General features: G+C 43.6%; 1 protein-coding gene and 2 non-coding genes across 8 annotated transcripts; 2 read left to right on the top strand and 1 right to left on the bottom strand.

The window, feature by feature from the left end:
- Positions 1-125: 125 nt before the first annotated feature.
- Positions 126-12721, bottom strand: TAF12 (TATA-box binding protein associated factor 12). 6 transcript variants are annotated; one of them, XM_074976383.1, is made up of 10 exons: positions 12599-12715; positions 11702-11816; positions 11133-11268; positions 10110-10256; positions 7789-7872; positions 5430-5681; positions 3951-4028; positions 3450-3564; positions 2687-2775; positions 126-600 (listed from the first exon to the last, which is right to left on the bottom strand). In XM_074976383.1, the coding sequence occupies exons 5-10, from the start codon at positions 7855-7857 to the stop codon at positions 565-567; spliced, it is 639 nt and encodes a 212-aa protein (XP_074832484.1). In that variant the 5' UTR covers positions 7858-7872; positions 10110-10256; positions 11133-11268; positions 11702-11816; positions 12599-12715; the 3' UTR covers positions 126-564. The 6 variants fall into 6 exon arrangements, with proteins under 6 accessions (XP_074832484.1, XP_074832485.1, XP_074832483.1 ...); XM_074976384.1 differs by lacking the exon at positions 10110-10256 and adding an exon at positions 6978-7216 and having other exon boundaries at positions 12599-12711; XM_074976382.1 differs by lacking the exon at positions 10110-10256.
- TRNAC-GCA (transfer RNA cysteine (anticodon GCA)) lies at positions 12515-12586 on the top strand. The gene has a single exon. It is a non-coding gene; the product is annotated as a tRNA-Cys (tRNA).
- Positions 12722-12979: 258 nt separating the features above from the next.
- LOC142001442 (U11 spliceosomal RNA) lies at positions 12980-13120 on the top strand. The gene has a single exon (XR_012642487.1). It is a non-coding gene; the product is annotated as a U11 spliceosomal RNA (small nuclear RNA).
- The last annotated feature ends 3432 nt before the right edge of the window (positions 13121-16552 follow it).

The raw sequence follows: 16552 nt of genomic DNA, 5'->3' as shown, positions 1-16552 counted from the left end.
CAAGAGCCACCCTAACTCTCCCCTCCATTTTCAGCTTATTGCTGCCATATCCAAACACCCCTACAGCAAGCAGCCCCTCTTTCCTGTTGCCTGTAGTTTTAAATGAGATGCTGTACACACCAATGTACCAGACTGTACCCTGACAATAGATTAATCATTTCTTTATTAATGTAAAACAAATGCAAGTATTTATATAAACACTGACATTGCAAAGTACTGGAACTGGCAGGAGGGAAGGGGGAAAATGAAAAACCTCTACAGATGCTTCTAATACTGTCCCAAACATGACCAAATTGCTCTGCTCCTTGGACAATCACTTATACAATAAACCACTTTACAGGTCACAAAACATCTGTTTTTTCAAGATACAATGCTCTCTGAGGGGGGCCTGGGGAAGGTGGGCATATAATGTTTTTTGGCTGATCTCCTCATATAGTCAGATATTGCTGCACCCTTTAAATTATATGCTTCTTAAAAAAGTATCCCATGGATGGTGTCATGGAGGCTTCAGTTTAGAGGCAGATGTCCCAAAATGCACCATTGTCTCCTTGCTATTCCTGGGGGTTATTTCTTGGTCGTTTTGCGAATCAGTGCCATCCTCTGAAACGATAAAGGGAAAGTACAGAGATGTAAGACATGGTTATTTGCAAATAAAGCAAGGAACGTGGCTGTACAAGAAAAATAGGGACCACAAAAGGTTGTTTATGCAGTACCATATGTTGAAAGAGAGCTCTGCTGAACAGCAGCAATATAGCGAGAACTATAAACACAAGCCTTGTCTACAGTGGCCTTTAAGCAGTTTGAGAAACAATAGCTAAATCCATTTGTAACTTTGCCTAACTCATGGGTGGGGCCAAACCATACTTCATGCTGAGAAGTGCTCTAGTGTAGGGCCCACTACGTCATTTACAAGTCTAGTCAGAGTTAGCTGGACCTGTGTTTGAACATCACGCTTTAAGTTTATCTGAATCCTAGCATGAATAGATCCATAGCCAGAAAGAAAAACCAATGCTTTTCTGGCACCTGTGCTTCTCAACGTGGGAGAAATTCTGTCCCAAATCATCGTTTTGGTTTGTATCAGGAGAGGTAGCCATGTCAGTCTGTCTTCAAGAACAACAAGTCCTGTGGAACCTGAAAGACTAACAGATATTTTGGAGCATAAGCTTTTGTGGGCAAAGATCCGCTTCATCAGATGCCCACGAAAGCTTATGCTCCACAATATCTGTTAGTTTATAAGGTGCCATACGACTTCTTGTTCTCATTTTTGTTTGGTGATTCTATCTTCATCCTAATTTTACTCTGTCACAAGCATAGTTTCATCTTTTACTTGCAATGTGCACTGAATAAAATCTACTTTAAGGCCCTCTGTCTGCTCCCCATACCACACTTCATCCACAGGAATAGAGTTGTCACATTACCATACTGGAGCATGTCATAGGTGTGGAGATTTTTATTCACAGCTTCAACCTTTGACCTAACAGCAACTCCCAAACTAGAAGCAAGTACTGCACAATAACCAACACGTGAGATTCCAGGACAAGCACAAGCACTCTTCAAGACCAGCCCCAGCCAGAAATTTAAGGTAGGAGAAGAAAATTTTCAGCTGCCCCTATATACAATGGCAACTAGTCACTTGCTGCAATGTTGTGCAGTAACTGTCTATTTCCAGTGGCCGGAACCATGCAGCTGTCCTGCAGTAGCCCAGTCTAAGTCATGGGTCACTGTTATATACAGCAAGATTGCGACATTGGCGAGTGCCACATCCACAAATTCAGTTATTTGAGAACGGCCTTGCTTCCCTGGGGCCGGGAGTGCTGGCAACTGCTGCTGCTGCTCTGCGGTTGAGAGCGCCAGTGGCTGCCACCACTTCCCCAGGGCTCTGGGCCATTCGCCCTAATCGCAAAATTCAATGTTCACAAGGGTTCTCAAAAAAGGGAACCCTCATGAATGTTGTGACCCTACTCCACATATGACTGCTAACAGAGTCAGCCAGCATCCATTGCAATGCGGCATTTAACAAAGTAAGACTTGCAGCCCTAGTCACTCTTGAGCACCATATGCAAATAGTCTCCCTGTACTCCTGCAGTTTTGTAGGCAGAGATCCCCTTGAGCCAACATGGATTTTAGAAGTCTTGAGTGCAAGCTGTCTGGCAATACACGTGCAGGCTGGGTTCATGCAGTGCACATAGAAGGGGGAAAAAATGTCAATCCTGGACAGTCATCTCATGGCCAGGGTTGAGTTTTGGCTGCTGTGGACAACAGGTTGTTTTGGGCTCCCTCTTGGAACATCAGAGGTTAGGTAAGAATTGCTCTCCAGCAATGACATCATACGCTAACTGCAAGGTCCACTGTGCATGGAGCCAACATTACAAATCAGCAGGCTTTCATATGGTGTTTGCCAACAACTGACTAATGCAACTTGCAGGGTGCTGAAGTGAGAATCTGCCAGCAGTGAGGAGTCTCTCTGGCTTACATTGCTGCAGTGTTGGGAATGCACTTCAGGGGAAATCTAAAAGAACAAAAAAGCTCCACAGTCTCATCATGATTCCCTTGTTCCGTGGCCACAATGCAAGAGTGAAAATGAATAAGAGCAGCATCAGTGTGCATGGCAGGAGCTGAACAAACATTCTGTATGTTTTGACTCCCTTACACTTGGCGACTGCTGCATTCACCAGGGGCTCCTCACCTGTTTATGAGCTTCTGTAGTGCAAGCTTTTTTGTACGGCCGGATTTCTTCGGAACCAAAACCTGGGATCCACATGTTCCACTGCCGCTCTGGAACAGCAAGCACAGATCATTGCATAGGACAGCTGTGCAGAATGCCTGACAGGGAAGCTCTCAACATACCAGAATATGACCTAGTTGAAAATACTGTAGGAACTATTCAGTGTAACTTCCTGGTGTCAAGGCTGTGGATATTTAGCAAGAGATACCGGTACAGTAGAACCCCAAGATATGCGCCTATCTTAGGTTAGCACAACTCTGAGAGGCAGGGAGATGGTGCCTGGCTCCAGCCTGCCTGCCACTCAGGGGAGCCGGGAAACTGACCAGGGCTTCTGCACTGGTTAGTTTCCCAGCTCCTGTGAGGGGCGGCAAGAGACTAGAGACTTTCCAATCCAGGTTACGGAACAGTATGCCAGTGCATAGGAATTGGAAGGGTGGAGGAAGAGAAACCGAGGGACATCTAATTTGTCTCTGATGCTCAGCAGGTCTGTTAAGAAATGATGCCTAGACATATGCTCAAGTTCAAAAATGGGCAGTCTCCATGCCTGTGCTTCCCTGCATTTCGGTTAGGCTACTCCTCTCAATGCCCTGGTTTGGGTAACATCTACTCAGCTTCCTATCCAGGGGCTAGCGTAGATAATCACTTTTCAGGTACTTCTAGTCTCTCAGGGCCGTCTCCTCACTGAGGAGATACAAATCTCACACTGACAAGCTGTGAGGCTTACCAAGATGCAGCTGGACATCCTTCACTTCCAGAGTGTTTGATTTGCGATGCCGGGCGAGCTGGCAGGCAGCTGTCACCACACTCTCAATGAAATCATCAGCAATCTGCAACAGCATCTGAGAGGAGAGGATGAAGACATCAGCATCTCAAACCAATGAACATTGTTTTTCACATGAATGTTATAAACAATGCCATGACCATTGGGCTATTCAGCCCTCAGAAGCCACTGCTTGCCGAAATCAGGTTGTCCATACCGCAGAGAATATTCCCATGAATTTCTGTGAGTCACCAGCAAGATACCAGTTAATCAGAATGAACACCTCTTAGCTCCAGCAATGTACATGGACCATCAGCACCAGGTTTGATGCTGCCCAGTGGTGAGCACAATAATCTGAACCAATCTGCCCCGTACTGAGTGAGGGGCTGCCAGTGGCTGTGACAGGTCTGGATTAGCTCTCCATGCCTGCCATTCTACTAGTACAGGCTGTTAATCATGGCCTACCTCCTCCACATCCTCATCCAGCTGCTCGTTGGGATCCACCTCTCGCACCAGATCCTGCAGCTTCTTCTTGGTTAAAACCTGAGGGAAAAAGAGGATGATTTTCCACACTGCATTAGCAATCTAACTGGCAAAGCAGTGCAACAGCAGCAAAAACTTCACTCAAACTGCTCACACAACTGTAATCAAAAGTCCAAGCTATATACCCTATTGACAACATATAACACCCTGGGAACTGCACAGATAAAGAGTGGGCAACAATTAGGTGTACTCAAACCTACTTGGCGACTACAGACAAAGCAAGAGCCAATGGGAGAGAATTTTAAAGGTACTTCAATGTAGCATATGCAGCACTTCATTAGTAATCTCCCGACACCCTAATTACCATGCCCCCTTCGAAGATCAGGGCTAGTCTAGTCACAGCCATAGAGAAGGTACCATCCTGTCTCAAAAGTCTTACAAGATAAACTAGCTACATTAGGTTCAGCAAAACTGAGGCACACCTCGTCTCTTTTGACGAGAGCCAAGGAGCTGAATGCACACAAAACCTCAATGTAAAAAGCTTCAGAAAAATCACGAGCATTTAGTTTGTTTCCCAGGGTACAATGACAAGCTAAGTCAAAGCTACTGGGACCAGAACCTGGTGATTCCAGGAAAGCTCTGAAGATCAGACATGATTATACTGGTAAGCGCTCTCTGCCCGCCCATGCCTCCCTTCCAGGGAAGCACAGCCTTCTCCCCATCTCAACTTTTCACTTTCTAGTTCTACTGAAGCTGAGCAAAAGCATCCATCTTCTAGGACACCCCAGCATTGCTACAAGAGTGGGATGGTGTATTTCTGCAGGGAAAGACATGGCCTTGGCCGAGAGTGAAATCGGGTGTCTTCCTTTTTTCAGAATACGGATACTTTCTGGCATTAATATATGACACCAATTTTACATGGGTTAAATATCAAAAATAATGTTGCAATTTATGCATAAAATAGCAATTTTTCAGGGGTGGCAGCTTCCTCATTGTCCTGAGGTGGTACATGTTATCTAATAAGCACTAGGTGGGAGCTAGCAATCTGACTTCAGAAACCAGCTGAAAGGTCAGTTTAAGCTTGTTACACACTCATTTCAGGGAAAGGAATCCAGCACATTGCCCTACCCCTGCTATGATCCACAGCACCGAAAGACATTTTCACTCTAATATTTTGTCTTCATACAAGCCACATTTTGAATGGGATTTTCTCATCTCTCCCTGATGTGCACCACTAGGAGACTGAATGCAATGTGAAGCTCATCTATAAAATCTGCGTCTGATTCAGACTAAGATAAAAAGATACAGGAACTGGATCTCTCTATTGTGCTAAGTGAACTGTGGCTGCTCAACTGATCAGTTTAATTAATGTAAAATATTTCTAAGTTATTTAAGGGAGAGAAATCAAACTCAGAGAGCCAGAAAAACTCCCTACTTGTCCAAGGCCTCAAGTGAAATTACCTGGTTGCTTTCAGGACTTAAGCGTCCCCCTCCACTCGGAGTCCCTGGCATCTTTGCCACGGTAGTGCTGTTTGCCATGGAGCTCTGTGGTGGCGTGCTGGCCGGTTCTGGCTTTATTGAGGAGAAACTGGATAGGTTTATCAAGGCAGATGGGCCAAACTGGTTCATAATCTGCTGGGCTTTAGTCTTTAAATCATACAGCTTGTCAAGGTCCTGCTTCTTTTTTGGGTTGTGAGGACCCAGACCAATCAGCTGAAGGAAGAAAGGAATGCCAAAGTTAACAGAGGAGGAAAGATGTAAATTTAGAGATTGGATTTACTCCCTCACCTCCCCGTTACTATCTGTGCTAATACCGTATTCCACATACATTATCTAGAGACTCACAACTTAAACCAAACTTCTAAATACAGAGGAGCAAGGATGTTGGTGGGAAAAGGAAAATATTTCTGTGTATTAAAAATAGAACTTTAATGGAAGGCATGGAGTTCACTGAACAGAGAACCCATGAGGAATGTGAAGTCTGACTGAGCCAGCCTGAATACATCCTAAGAACACTGTACCCCCTTTTCCAATCTGATGCCAAATTTCAATCCATGCCTAAATCCTACAGACACGTAAAAGGTTTCTTTCCTTCTCTACTTCTGGGCCACTTTGGTGGCAGTCTTAGGTTTCCACACTTACTCCTAACTGGCACATCAATGTCTTGACCCCCTTATGTATAGCTGGGACAATACCACTGCAGGGGGAATCAGATTACAAGATCCTCAACATAGGAAATTTTTGTTGTGTGTTTGTACAGTTTCTGATCTATAACTGGGTCTCTAGGCACTCCCGCAATAATTTCTGCTATGAATCTTGTAAGTACTAAGCCAGGTCACCAAAAGTGACAGAAGAATAAAAAATCCACCTCTGCCTCTAATTGTGATTTATTTGATTCCTCATTTCAACTGATGTTTTCAGCTGCACAACATGGAATTTAGTGGACTGTCAAACTGCGCAACTTCATACACCTAACACCCTGCTCTTTCCTGATTAGTCAGAGGGTACTCAGACCAATTCATGTCATGGGCCACGAAACATCAAATGATTACTTTTGGCCTGGTTCAGAAGGGGCAACCTGGATTAGTAAATAGGCTCAGAAGCTCTATATCCATCTACTCTTCCTAGCACAGTACAAATTTCTAAAAACTCACCACTTAGCTTCCCTAAAGTCAGATCTGAGGCCACAGCTCTGCAATAGCACACATCTATTCATTGTGTTCTTCAAATAGCATCAAATATGGCAAAGAAAAACTCATGATTAGCACCAATATATAACTATTCATTAAACTGTTTCAACTACCAGAGTAAGAGGTTTCAGATGCTTTTACAACTCTTCCATCTTTCTACTATCTCAGTTCAATTAATTTAATTGTCATTGGCAGCTGATATTTTGCTGCTACTTCGGACCACTAAGTAGGTTGTTACAAAAAAAAAATGCATCTCACTATTTAAAAGTATGGAAATTAAGCTCAAAAATTATTTTTAAGTGAAAGCTTCAATACCAACCTTTATTAACTCAAAAATTATTGTCCATGCTTTCAGGCAAATGTATCTCCTGTTGCTGATCATAAGACTGGCTATGATGGCAATTTTTGTATTTCTGACTTTTAAGTGATTTATTTTCCATAATTAGATTTTGGTGGTCTCAAAATTTTCTTATGCAGTTTTTCTTAAACTTTTCTACAAAACAGCATCCTTTGGAAATGACTCTTCTCACAGTAAGAGTGATGAAAGACAAACACAAGCTGGGGGGGGGCGGGGGGCAGGGACGGAAGAGACAGATTAAGGACATTTATATATAAACTAAGAATAAATATTTTTTATTTTTTTGTGGAAAATGTGATTTCCTGATATAATTGCATTAAGTTCTTTGTTAGTTTGTATTAATTCACAAAGAAAAGTCACTCTTGAAAAAAATAATCACACAAGAATGCTTAGACAATGAATATTTTAGTGTTTCATTCCAATGCTCAAAGTCATGCACCACTGCAAACATATTAGGTCTATTTTTCTTTTTTTTAAAAAAAACAAATACAAATCACTTATGTAGCTTAAATAGCAATTTCTAGCCCAATATGAACTGATCTTAAAATGATGCAAAGGTCCTACAGTCTCTCCTTGCAATCAATGTTCTTCAATCATACAAAGCTCTATAAGGCCTTCTGGGAGTGAGGACCTGTTTGGAGCATAATGCAAGAAGCAGAAGAGAGGATGCTAGTGTTCTGTTTCTTTTGTTGCCAGCTTGCTGGGTGGGTATGCACGTTTCAAACTCAAATCCTACATGCCAATTCATGGCAAGCTCAAGCAAATTACTTACAGCTATCTGAGTGTCTAGATCTTTAATTACATCAGCAACTGCTGTGGGCCCAGTGAATGCAGAGGCCATTTTCCAAAAAGCTACCTGTAAGTAAATAGCCAGTATTAACCCAGTCTCCCTTCCTCCTGTTCTCCACACTTCTTATTCCCACAATGCGCCAGCTATTTTGCACATCACCCATCATATAATAGGAAAAGAAACTTCAGCAGACGGACACCACAACACAGGTATGCTTTGTCTTTATTCAAAAATGATGAAATTCCAATTTTCTGGGCATTTAATAAGAAGCCTTGCTTTAAACAGTAACTGTAAACTTAGTTTACCTTGTATTCTGATGTGGCAAGTTAATTCCCAGGATCCTCAAGAAAGAAATGAAGTTGTTTATTTCAAACCTTCATTTTTCCATTAAAAATTAAGTAAAGGGCTAGTTGACATTGGAACAGAGAGCACCAGAGTACAGATTTTTCTAACAGTAGCCGTGTTCCACAGCAAGAGTAGGTTTGATTGCTTGTACTGATACCACTGGCTCCTGAGTAATCTATGTTGCACATGACTAAGTATCATCACCCTAATACACTAAATACAAAGTTATCTTGTTGCTGTAGACTAAAAGTAACTTGTCAAATCATTCACTAGAGTGCTTGCTGCTCCCAATTCCAGGAAAAAATACTGAGCAAAGAAATCTGTACACAGAATTCAAAGGTAATCTGCAAAGGCTCTTTTAAGAAATTTGTATGTGCTATTTTTTTCCTTTGTTCTTTACGATAGATAAAGTCTGATAGAGTTTTCTTTATTCCTTGATTTTTAATTTAGAAGTCTCAGGAGTGTCACGTCCGGTCATCTCTTGTTTAGTTAGAGGACCTTTTGGTAGTAGTGGTATATTGCAAATACTTTTACACTGGTTGTAGTAACAACCAGGAATCATGTGGCACTTTACAGATTGAGATACTTATTTGGGTAGAAATTTTTGTGGGTGAAACAGAGTTCAAATACATTTTGATGAAGTGAGTTTCACCCATGAAAGCTTGTGCCCAAATAAATCTCTCAGTATTTAAGGCACCATAGGACTTCTTGTTTTTGCTGATACAAACTAATAAGGATACTCTTCTGAGATTAATTACAGTGGCAGGACTAGCAGGCTCTTTAAGAGATTGCCTTTTGACAAAGTGTTCATTAGGCACTGCACTGAAATACTTGTTTAAAAGTTTTAACTGTGGCTACAAACACTTTCTCTCTCTCAAATGTTCTGCTTTCAGTCTTGCAATGTCTTAATTTAATTATTTTTCAAGTCACCAATTAATCTTCCAGAATCGGGAAGCTGAAAATTCTTAGTAATACAAATTAAGCAGACAAGACAATTTCCAGCCTTCCATGCTCTTCACAACCAAAGAAAAGTTACAAATTCAGTTGTTTTCCTCTCTGTAGGTCATCTATAAGGATCTGATTCAAACCTTAACATGGAGAAAAATGTTACAGTACTTCCTTTTACAAGTATGCGGACTGACTACATAGATGTCATGGATCTTATATTAATCAATATTACAATCAAGTTCAAAGATCTAGTTACGAATACAGAGGCCACACATCTTATTTAAAAAGAGTTTCATCACTTCTGAAATAAACGGCTAATTTTGAACCAGTTTAATAAATTGGAGATCAGGAGAACACACTATACAACACATCCACAGCCCTACTCGTGTGTCTGTATGAACAAGCTAAAAACAATTGTACAATTCTGTACCCTAACACTGTTTCATAAGGTTCCTGTTTGTGGTCAAGTCAGGAATAAGAAGGGTTGCTCTCAACTCTAGGAAAAACAATACTGTGGCTTGCATATAACAACAGACATTAACTCATTTTAATAATTTATACTGTGGAATTCCCCATTAGCAAAGTTTGAAAAATTAATCTCACGTCCTCATAGACTTCTAAAATGTCAGTCTCTGAATGCTCAACTGGGGTATAATTAAGTTTTCTATAGGCATTTATGGAAATCTCAGTAAGTTCTGCAAGCTTCCAGCATTGAGTGTGGGCTTGTAGATGCAATAATAATGCACAAATTATAACTGGATAGTACACAATATATATTCACACCAATTAAGAAGTTGAATTTTCCCAGTTAACATTTGTGTTTTGGCAGAATATCGATGCTGCATATAGCTAAAGGAAAATAAGTAGCATCCTATGTGAATACAAAATTTGTATCTGAATCCGATCTGCAAACCTGGCCTGCAGATATCCCCAGATACATCAGGCTCTGAAAATGTGTGGTTTTACTTTGCAGGTCCAAAGTCTTCTAAACAAAATACTTAACGACTTACCAAGGTCTAAGTGTTTGCTTACTTAATACCAGTCACTTGGGACAGACAGAATAGGTCATTTCCCCTGCCCTGTACAGATTTTTTTAAAACATTGACACAGGTTTCTTTTTCAGCATACTTCCTCTTCAGTTCAAGTTTTTCTCCTAGCTGGCAAAAGATATAATATGGTAACTCCAATGATAAAGTAAGGAAAAATGTATATTTCTAAATCTCAGTTTATTCTGAAATACAGCTGTGTCCATTGTCTGAATAGCTTTTTATTGCACAAAAAACAGAACACTTGCTGGGAGCTAACAGATGTTCCAGTTATAGAGTGAACATTCAGAGCTTTCTTTTTCACTTTATAAGCATTAGTACACTACCAGTGAAGTGACCGTTCATGGAAACCTCAGAAAGCCCTGACTCCCGGTTTCAGCTCTCATTTCAAATCAATTTTTTATCCTTACAGTTTTGAGAGTCTTCTTCTGTTATTTTTTCCCCCTCTACAGCATTTAAGAGCTAGCATTTGGTTTGAAGGCATGACACACACGACAGTTAGAGTGCACTCTGCATTTGAATTTAAGACACCAAGAAGAAATAAATATATGGTCTCCTTGACACCCACTTGCTCTTAGCTGCACCACCTAGGCAGGCAGGAAAGAGTACCTAAAACACTGCACTAAAACAGAATCCTCCAGCAATGACTTAACGTGCTTGCCATTCACAACGGGTTTCACTCCCCGTCCTCTCATCACAGGCTCTCCCGGGGGGTGCTGGAGATCAAACCCCCTTCCATGCGGTCCTATCTGGTGGCGACAGGAGAATTAGGAAAGTCTCCCTGCCTTGACCTGCCTTGGAGCAAGGGGAGGCTTAAACCCTTCCATCCGCCTTGAGGACCGCCACGGAGCCCCTCATCTCCCCGGCCGTAGGACCCGCCCGCGGGCACGGGAAGGGAGGAGGCGCCCTTAACCCTCGCCAGGGTCTGCCCAGCCGCTCACGCTGCCTCTTCCCCACCCCTCAGCGGCGGGCAGGGCCCGCACTCACCGCGCCTCCTGCTATCGCCCCATGTTCCGCCGGCAGACGCCCGCCACAGCCGCCAGCTCGCCCTCCTCCAGGAGCGTCCTTCCGGTGCCGCCTGGAAGCACTCACCCCGCGGCCAATCAAGGCCGCTCCGCTGCGGCTGTCAAGGAAACGACACTGGGCACGCGCACACCCGGAAGGCGCCCGTACGAGACTACGCACGCCGCAGAGGCCTCCTCCCCTAGCTGCCGCGCAAACTCTCCGTTGCCTAGCGTGTTCCCATAGCAACGCCTCAGCCTCCAGGTGGGGCCTTGCGCATCCCCCACTCTTCCAAATACCTAGCGCCCTGGGCTCCCCCACCGAGAAGCCCGCCGGCGGCTGCAAAGAAGCGGTGGGACAGACGGTTCCTTGCGGGTGCACGCGGCCTCTGATATGGCCCAGCAGAGGAAGCTAGCGCCAGAGCCCAACAATGTACAGCGCCTAGCACGGGGGGGACTGTCTTGGGCCGTGAGTGCCCTGCCGGGGGGGGCCGCCCTGTCACACCTTAGGCTGAGCAACAGTGTTTGTCCATGAAAGCTTATGGTCCAAAATACCTGTTAGTCTAGAAGGTGTCACGGGACTCGTTGCTGTTCTAGCGACTCTTTCAGTTGCTCTCAGAGGAGTGGCCCTGGTGGTCTGTAACTTCACCAATAGCCCCTCCGGGGGCACCTGAGAGATTGACAAAGGAGTTACGCCATGTGCTTGTGTGGGTAAAAGCCCAGGCGATGGACGGAGGGTGCACGAAAGTGACCCCCCAGCCTCGCTTCCCCCACCTCCCACTCTCAGCACAGCACTGCTCCAGGCAAGGAAAGGCCTGGACGCTTCTGTGGGAAAAGGCAGATGAGGGGAGGGTGAGAAATCCATACACTGGTCCCCTCTGGTACGATCATCTGATGATGTGGGTTTTCTCTGTGAAAGACCATAACCTAAGAAATGTGTTAGTCTCTAAGGTACCACAGGACATGCGTCTAACGAAGCGGGTCTTTGCTCATGCTCCAAAACATCAGTTAGCCTCTAAGGTGCCACAAGACTTCTTGTTGTTTGTGTACAGGACAGCTGGTTATTCGGTCAGAAACTATAGGCAGAAGCAGGAGGAAGTAAAGAGGTAGTCAGAGATGGGCCTGAATTCAGTTTCAGTTGGGATGGTGGGGGTTGGTGCTCGCGGGGTGGAAGGGTATTGCGAAAAGAAGTACAGAGATTGAGGCGCGTAGGAGAGTTAAAAAAGTGAATGTGAGAAATAGTGAAGAGATGCCCCAGCGCAAGAAAGACAAAGCCACTAATGAAAAGTACAGCACTCAGGGAAGCAATAGCCATTAGGAGGAGGTTTTGCTATTACACACCTAGGTGAATAAGTTGTTTTCAGGTGAGGGGGGATTGCTCAGTGGTAGAGCATTTGACTGCAGATCAAGTGGTCCCTGGTTCAAGTCCAGGTGCCCCCTTTAAACTCTTACCTTTTTTAATCCCCACAATTTCCATTGTTTATTCCCATCACTGACCCAGGGGCTGGAGAGCGCGTCATTAGTCCCCGGCTTCTTTGAAGCTCTTTCCAAGCTGCTGCGAAGTCTCCTCCTTCCCTTCGCCCCGCCCTTCTGCCTGCTTCTCTATGGTGAAATCCCACCATGCCATGCGCCTTATTTGCATCTCACGCCTGGCTGGAATACGTATATTTTAACTATTAATGGGGAAAGTACACTAAAATAAGTGAAAAAGACATAAAGGGACTGAAGGGAACAGCTGTTGGATGTAATACTTTCCTTTCTCTCCAGAGCGTCTCCCCCTGACCTAGACAGCTGAGACACAGCCTGACCGGGCGAGGCCGGCAATCATTTTGTAAAAAGGGCTTCTGTCGTGTATGGCACATGAAGCAGGGGAGCTGTGGCTTTCTTTGCTTCGTGCGGAATCGACATCAAGAGATTTCGGAAGCACAATTTTTGTTCCAGGGGTTGCTGGTAATCGTTGGTTCCGGCACCCCGAAAATATAATGAAAAATAGATCAGATCATAGTAACTTTTGTGGCTGCACTAGTGTTGAACGCGGAGGGTTGTCTGATTAAAAAGTTTTTAAGGCAGAGCAGTGTTGTTCTTAAGAGTCTTGTTCTGTTGTAATTTTATATTTTTCTGCCTTTCACGTGTTTTGTGTGTTAGTGAGGAGTATTTGACATACTTATCAAAATGTAGTGAAAAAATTCCAGATTAGCAAATACTTACTTTTACTCCAAATGAAAATGAAAACCTCTTGCTTTAAAATGTTTCATAATTTTCCAGATAGAAAATACATTTATCCTTTGGCATTTCATTTGCTTTAGATAATTACTAACTACCCAGGTCAGAATATATGTATTCCCCAAACACACACTATAATTTTCTGTATTGGGCATTGCAGTTTGCTAAATACTGAATGAGGCACTATTTATCTGTTCTTTCAGTTAAATTTTATTGAAGCATTAATTATATGGGGGAGTGAAATACCTCCTTACAGCTATTTTAACAGACAGCCAACTGGCAGAGTGAAATGAAGGTTGGTATCCTTGTTTGAGTTTAGTCCCTTTAAGATTTTTTTTCCCCTACCCAAGAGGAAAAAATCAGCTTTCCGAAAAATCTTGATGTGCTTTGCAAACTACTGTTCCTAAAAACAATTTATTGACTGGAACAGTGTTTGAATCAAAAAGGCGGGGCAGATGGGTTACCTAAGAAAGCTGATGAAGTAATTCCGTTGGGTGCTGGGATCAGACCTATCTCTGGGATCAGTGCTGGTGGGGAGAACAGCTGTTCAGCCTGCAGCCCAGTGCAACCCTCATGCTGGACCCAGTACTATGGTTTAATGCATTTAGTCCCTGTAACTGTGTATGTAGCCAAATGTAATGAATTTTTTGTCATATTTAGATTACATCAATAAAGGCTGTATATGAAGTAGTAGATACTTGTTATGGGGATGGGTAGGAGGATGGTTAGCGTCTATGATCTTTTTCTCTTTTCAATATGAAGTGTAAAAATATTAAATGTCTCCCACAGAGTTTAAATGGCACAACTTGTAAATGACAAGGAGATGCACTAGTCTAGTGTGCCGAGGGACTGCATACAGAAAAGTAATGCAGACGCAACAGCCTTCTATGAGGAAACGTGCATGCTGCAAAATGATGCGCACGGCCCCGCTGCATTGATTAAGAAAGAGAAGTTTATGTTAGTGCCATTGAAGCAATTCCTGGAAAAACCTGCTTTGCTCAGCTTGCAGAACATTCAGATTGTGAAATTTCCAGGGTACTTGGTTCTTTGATATGACTCATAATTTTTTGCCCTGGATGTCAGTAGGATTTTTGCCACTGACTTCTATGGAGATCCCTGCAGTTTTCCTAGTTTTATTTATTTATTTATACTTTGGCGAGGAGGAAGCTGGGGTGGGGGGGAACGTAATTTTTTTTCCAGTCTTCAAAATCCAAAACACTTACATTTGCTAGGTGTCCCCCCCCCCATTCTTGGTGTTTCCTCTTTGTCTTTCCCTTAACCCTCCTTTTTCCACTAAGAAAGAAAGAAAAAGCTTCCCAAACTAAAAAAATAAAAAAAATTCAGGTCTTTGAGGAAAAACCTGAAAAAAGTGTGGCTGAAACAAAAAAACCCCTTCATTTTAGACAAAAAAACCTGCTTTTTTGTCCCTTTTAAAAATATATGTAGACAATTTTTTTACCCTGCTAGTCCAAGTAACATGAATATTTTTTTTTTTTTGCAGGGGTGGGAGGGAGTGATCACAATATGCCCATAGTAGCCCAGCTCTGCAAGCCAGAAATACAGATGGCTTTGGGTAGGACCACTAGGAAGGTCACTATAGCCAAGTGCATGAATCCTGAAACTCAGCATATTTTGATGCCGAGAAGGCAAACCGGTAAAATGTCTGGGTGCTGCCGCCCACCTTTCTGTCTTCCTGACTGGAAGTAAAGGAGGGCCTCTTGGTCTAGTGGGCATGCAAAGGTCTGGACATTGAGAGGTTTGTGGTTTCTTTGGTCGCCAATGTAAGCCAGAGGAATGTATAGTCAGGAGATAGGAACAGCAGAATTCTATCCCCAGTTCTGCCTCTAAACCCCTTAGTGACTGTGGGTAATTCACTTTGCTGCCCTGTGGCTCAGTTTACTCACAAGTAAAATGGGAATAATGATTTCTGGCTTCCTCCCAAGAGCATGGCACAGACTAATGAGTGAGCATGTATCATGCAATGAAAAGACCATGGATTAAATCCATCATAGCCCTATGGCTTGCCCAGAGGAAGGTCATTTGTTTCACTGTCAAATGGCATAGGAGGGTAAAAGGCACAAACTGGAAAGCAGAACTAGATGCAGCCAGCCACTGAGAAGGACGTTTCCAAACAGAAAATTCTAATTCTGATTGAGCCATTCAGATCAGATCTTCCCCTGATGTGAAGCACCACAGCTCCATTGAGCAATGCTGATTCACACCAGCCAAGGATATGGCCCATTCCTCTTCAAGGGACTGGAGCTGGGCAGCTGGGTGAGTGCGGCTTGTATTTGCAATCAATGAGTTGCCCTCTGGGGAAAACCAGATACTGTGATGTACAATCCTTGTGACAATGATGCTCTATGAAGCCTCTAGAACATCACCCAAACCTGGGGAGCAGCAATGGTGAACTGTGGCAGTACCCTCTCCAAACCCCACTCTAGTCGATGGGTATCTTTCTGATAATTCCAATGGGAGCTAGGTCAGTCTTACTGTACACCCCCAGTGGCTTGCCTCTCTAGTGCCACGAGGGTGAAAGGCTTAAGGGGCTCACAATGCTGCAGGGTAGCTGGCTGTTCCCCTTCACTGAAAACAAACAGCCTTGGGGCTGGGATGGGTGTTCAGACACCACAAGGGGGCACCCGTGCCTTCATACTGAACTTGCCAAGAGTCACTCACACAGGCAGTCTTTTGCAAAGCCTGGACTTTGCAGCATCAGTCTGTGCACGTGTGTGAGAATTACCAGAGTACTGTGCCAGATGGAAGTGCAGCTAAAGCCAACTAAGCTACATGTGCCATGAGATTCTTGGACCCCTTCAATGGAATATTAAAGAGTACTGTTCCATCCAGGGGCTGCTGCCAAAGTGACCTGGCTTAATCTATGCTGTGGCAGGAGCTATATATGACTATACAGCTGTCTTTTAAAATGTTTACACACAGGAAAGGGTGCACAGCAATCTGTATATGAGGATGAGGGCCTCTCTGGAGGAGACGTGGTTCCGTATAGGGTCAGTACAGCCAATAGGCAGAGCAGTATGGCCTATTGGATAGAGCACTGAACTGGGACTCAGCAGACCTGAATGTTATAACTGGCTCTGCCACTGCATGCTGGGTGACTCTAGGTATGTCAATGCTGGCTCTGTGTGTCAGTCTCCTCATCTGTAAAATGGCAATAAGGATACT

The sequence above is a fragment of the Carettochelys insculpta genome, chromosome 24 (assembly GCF_033958435.1).
Source record: "Carettochelys insculpta isolate YL-2023 chromosome 24, ASM3395843v1, whole genome shotgun sequence".
In the NCBI taxonomy this organism is placed as follows: domain Eukaryota; kingdom Metazoa; phylum Chordata; order Testudines; family Carettochelyidae; genus Carettochelys; species Carettochelys insculpta.
This window is presented reverse-complemented; position numbering and strand designations above follow the sequence as displayed.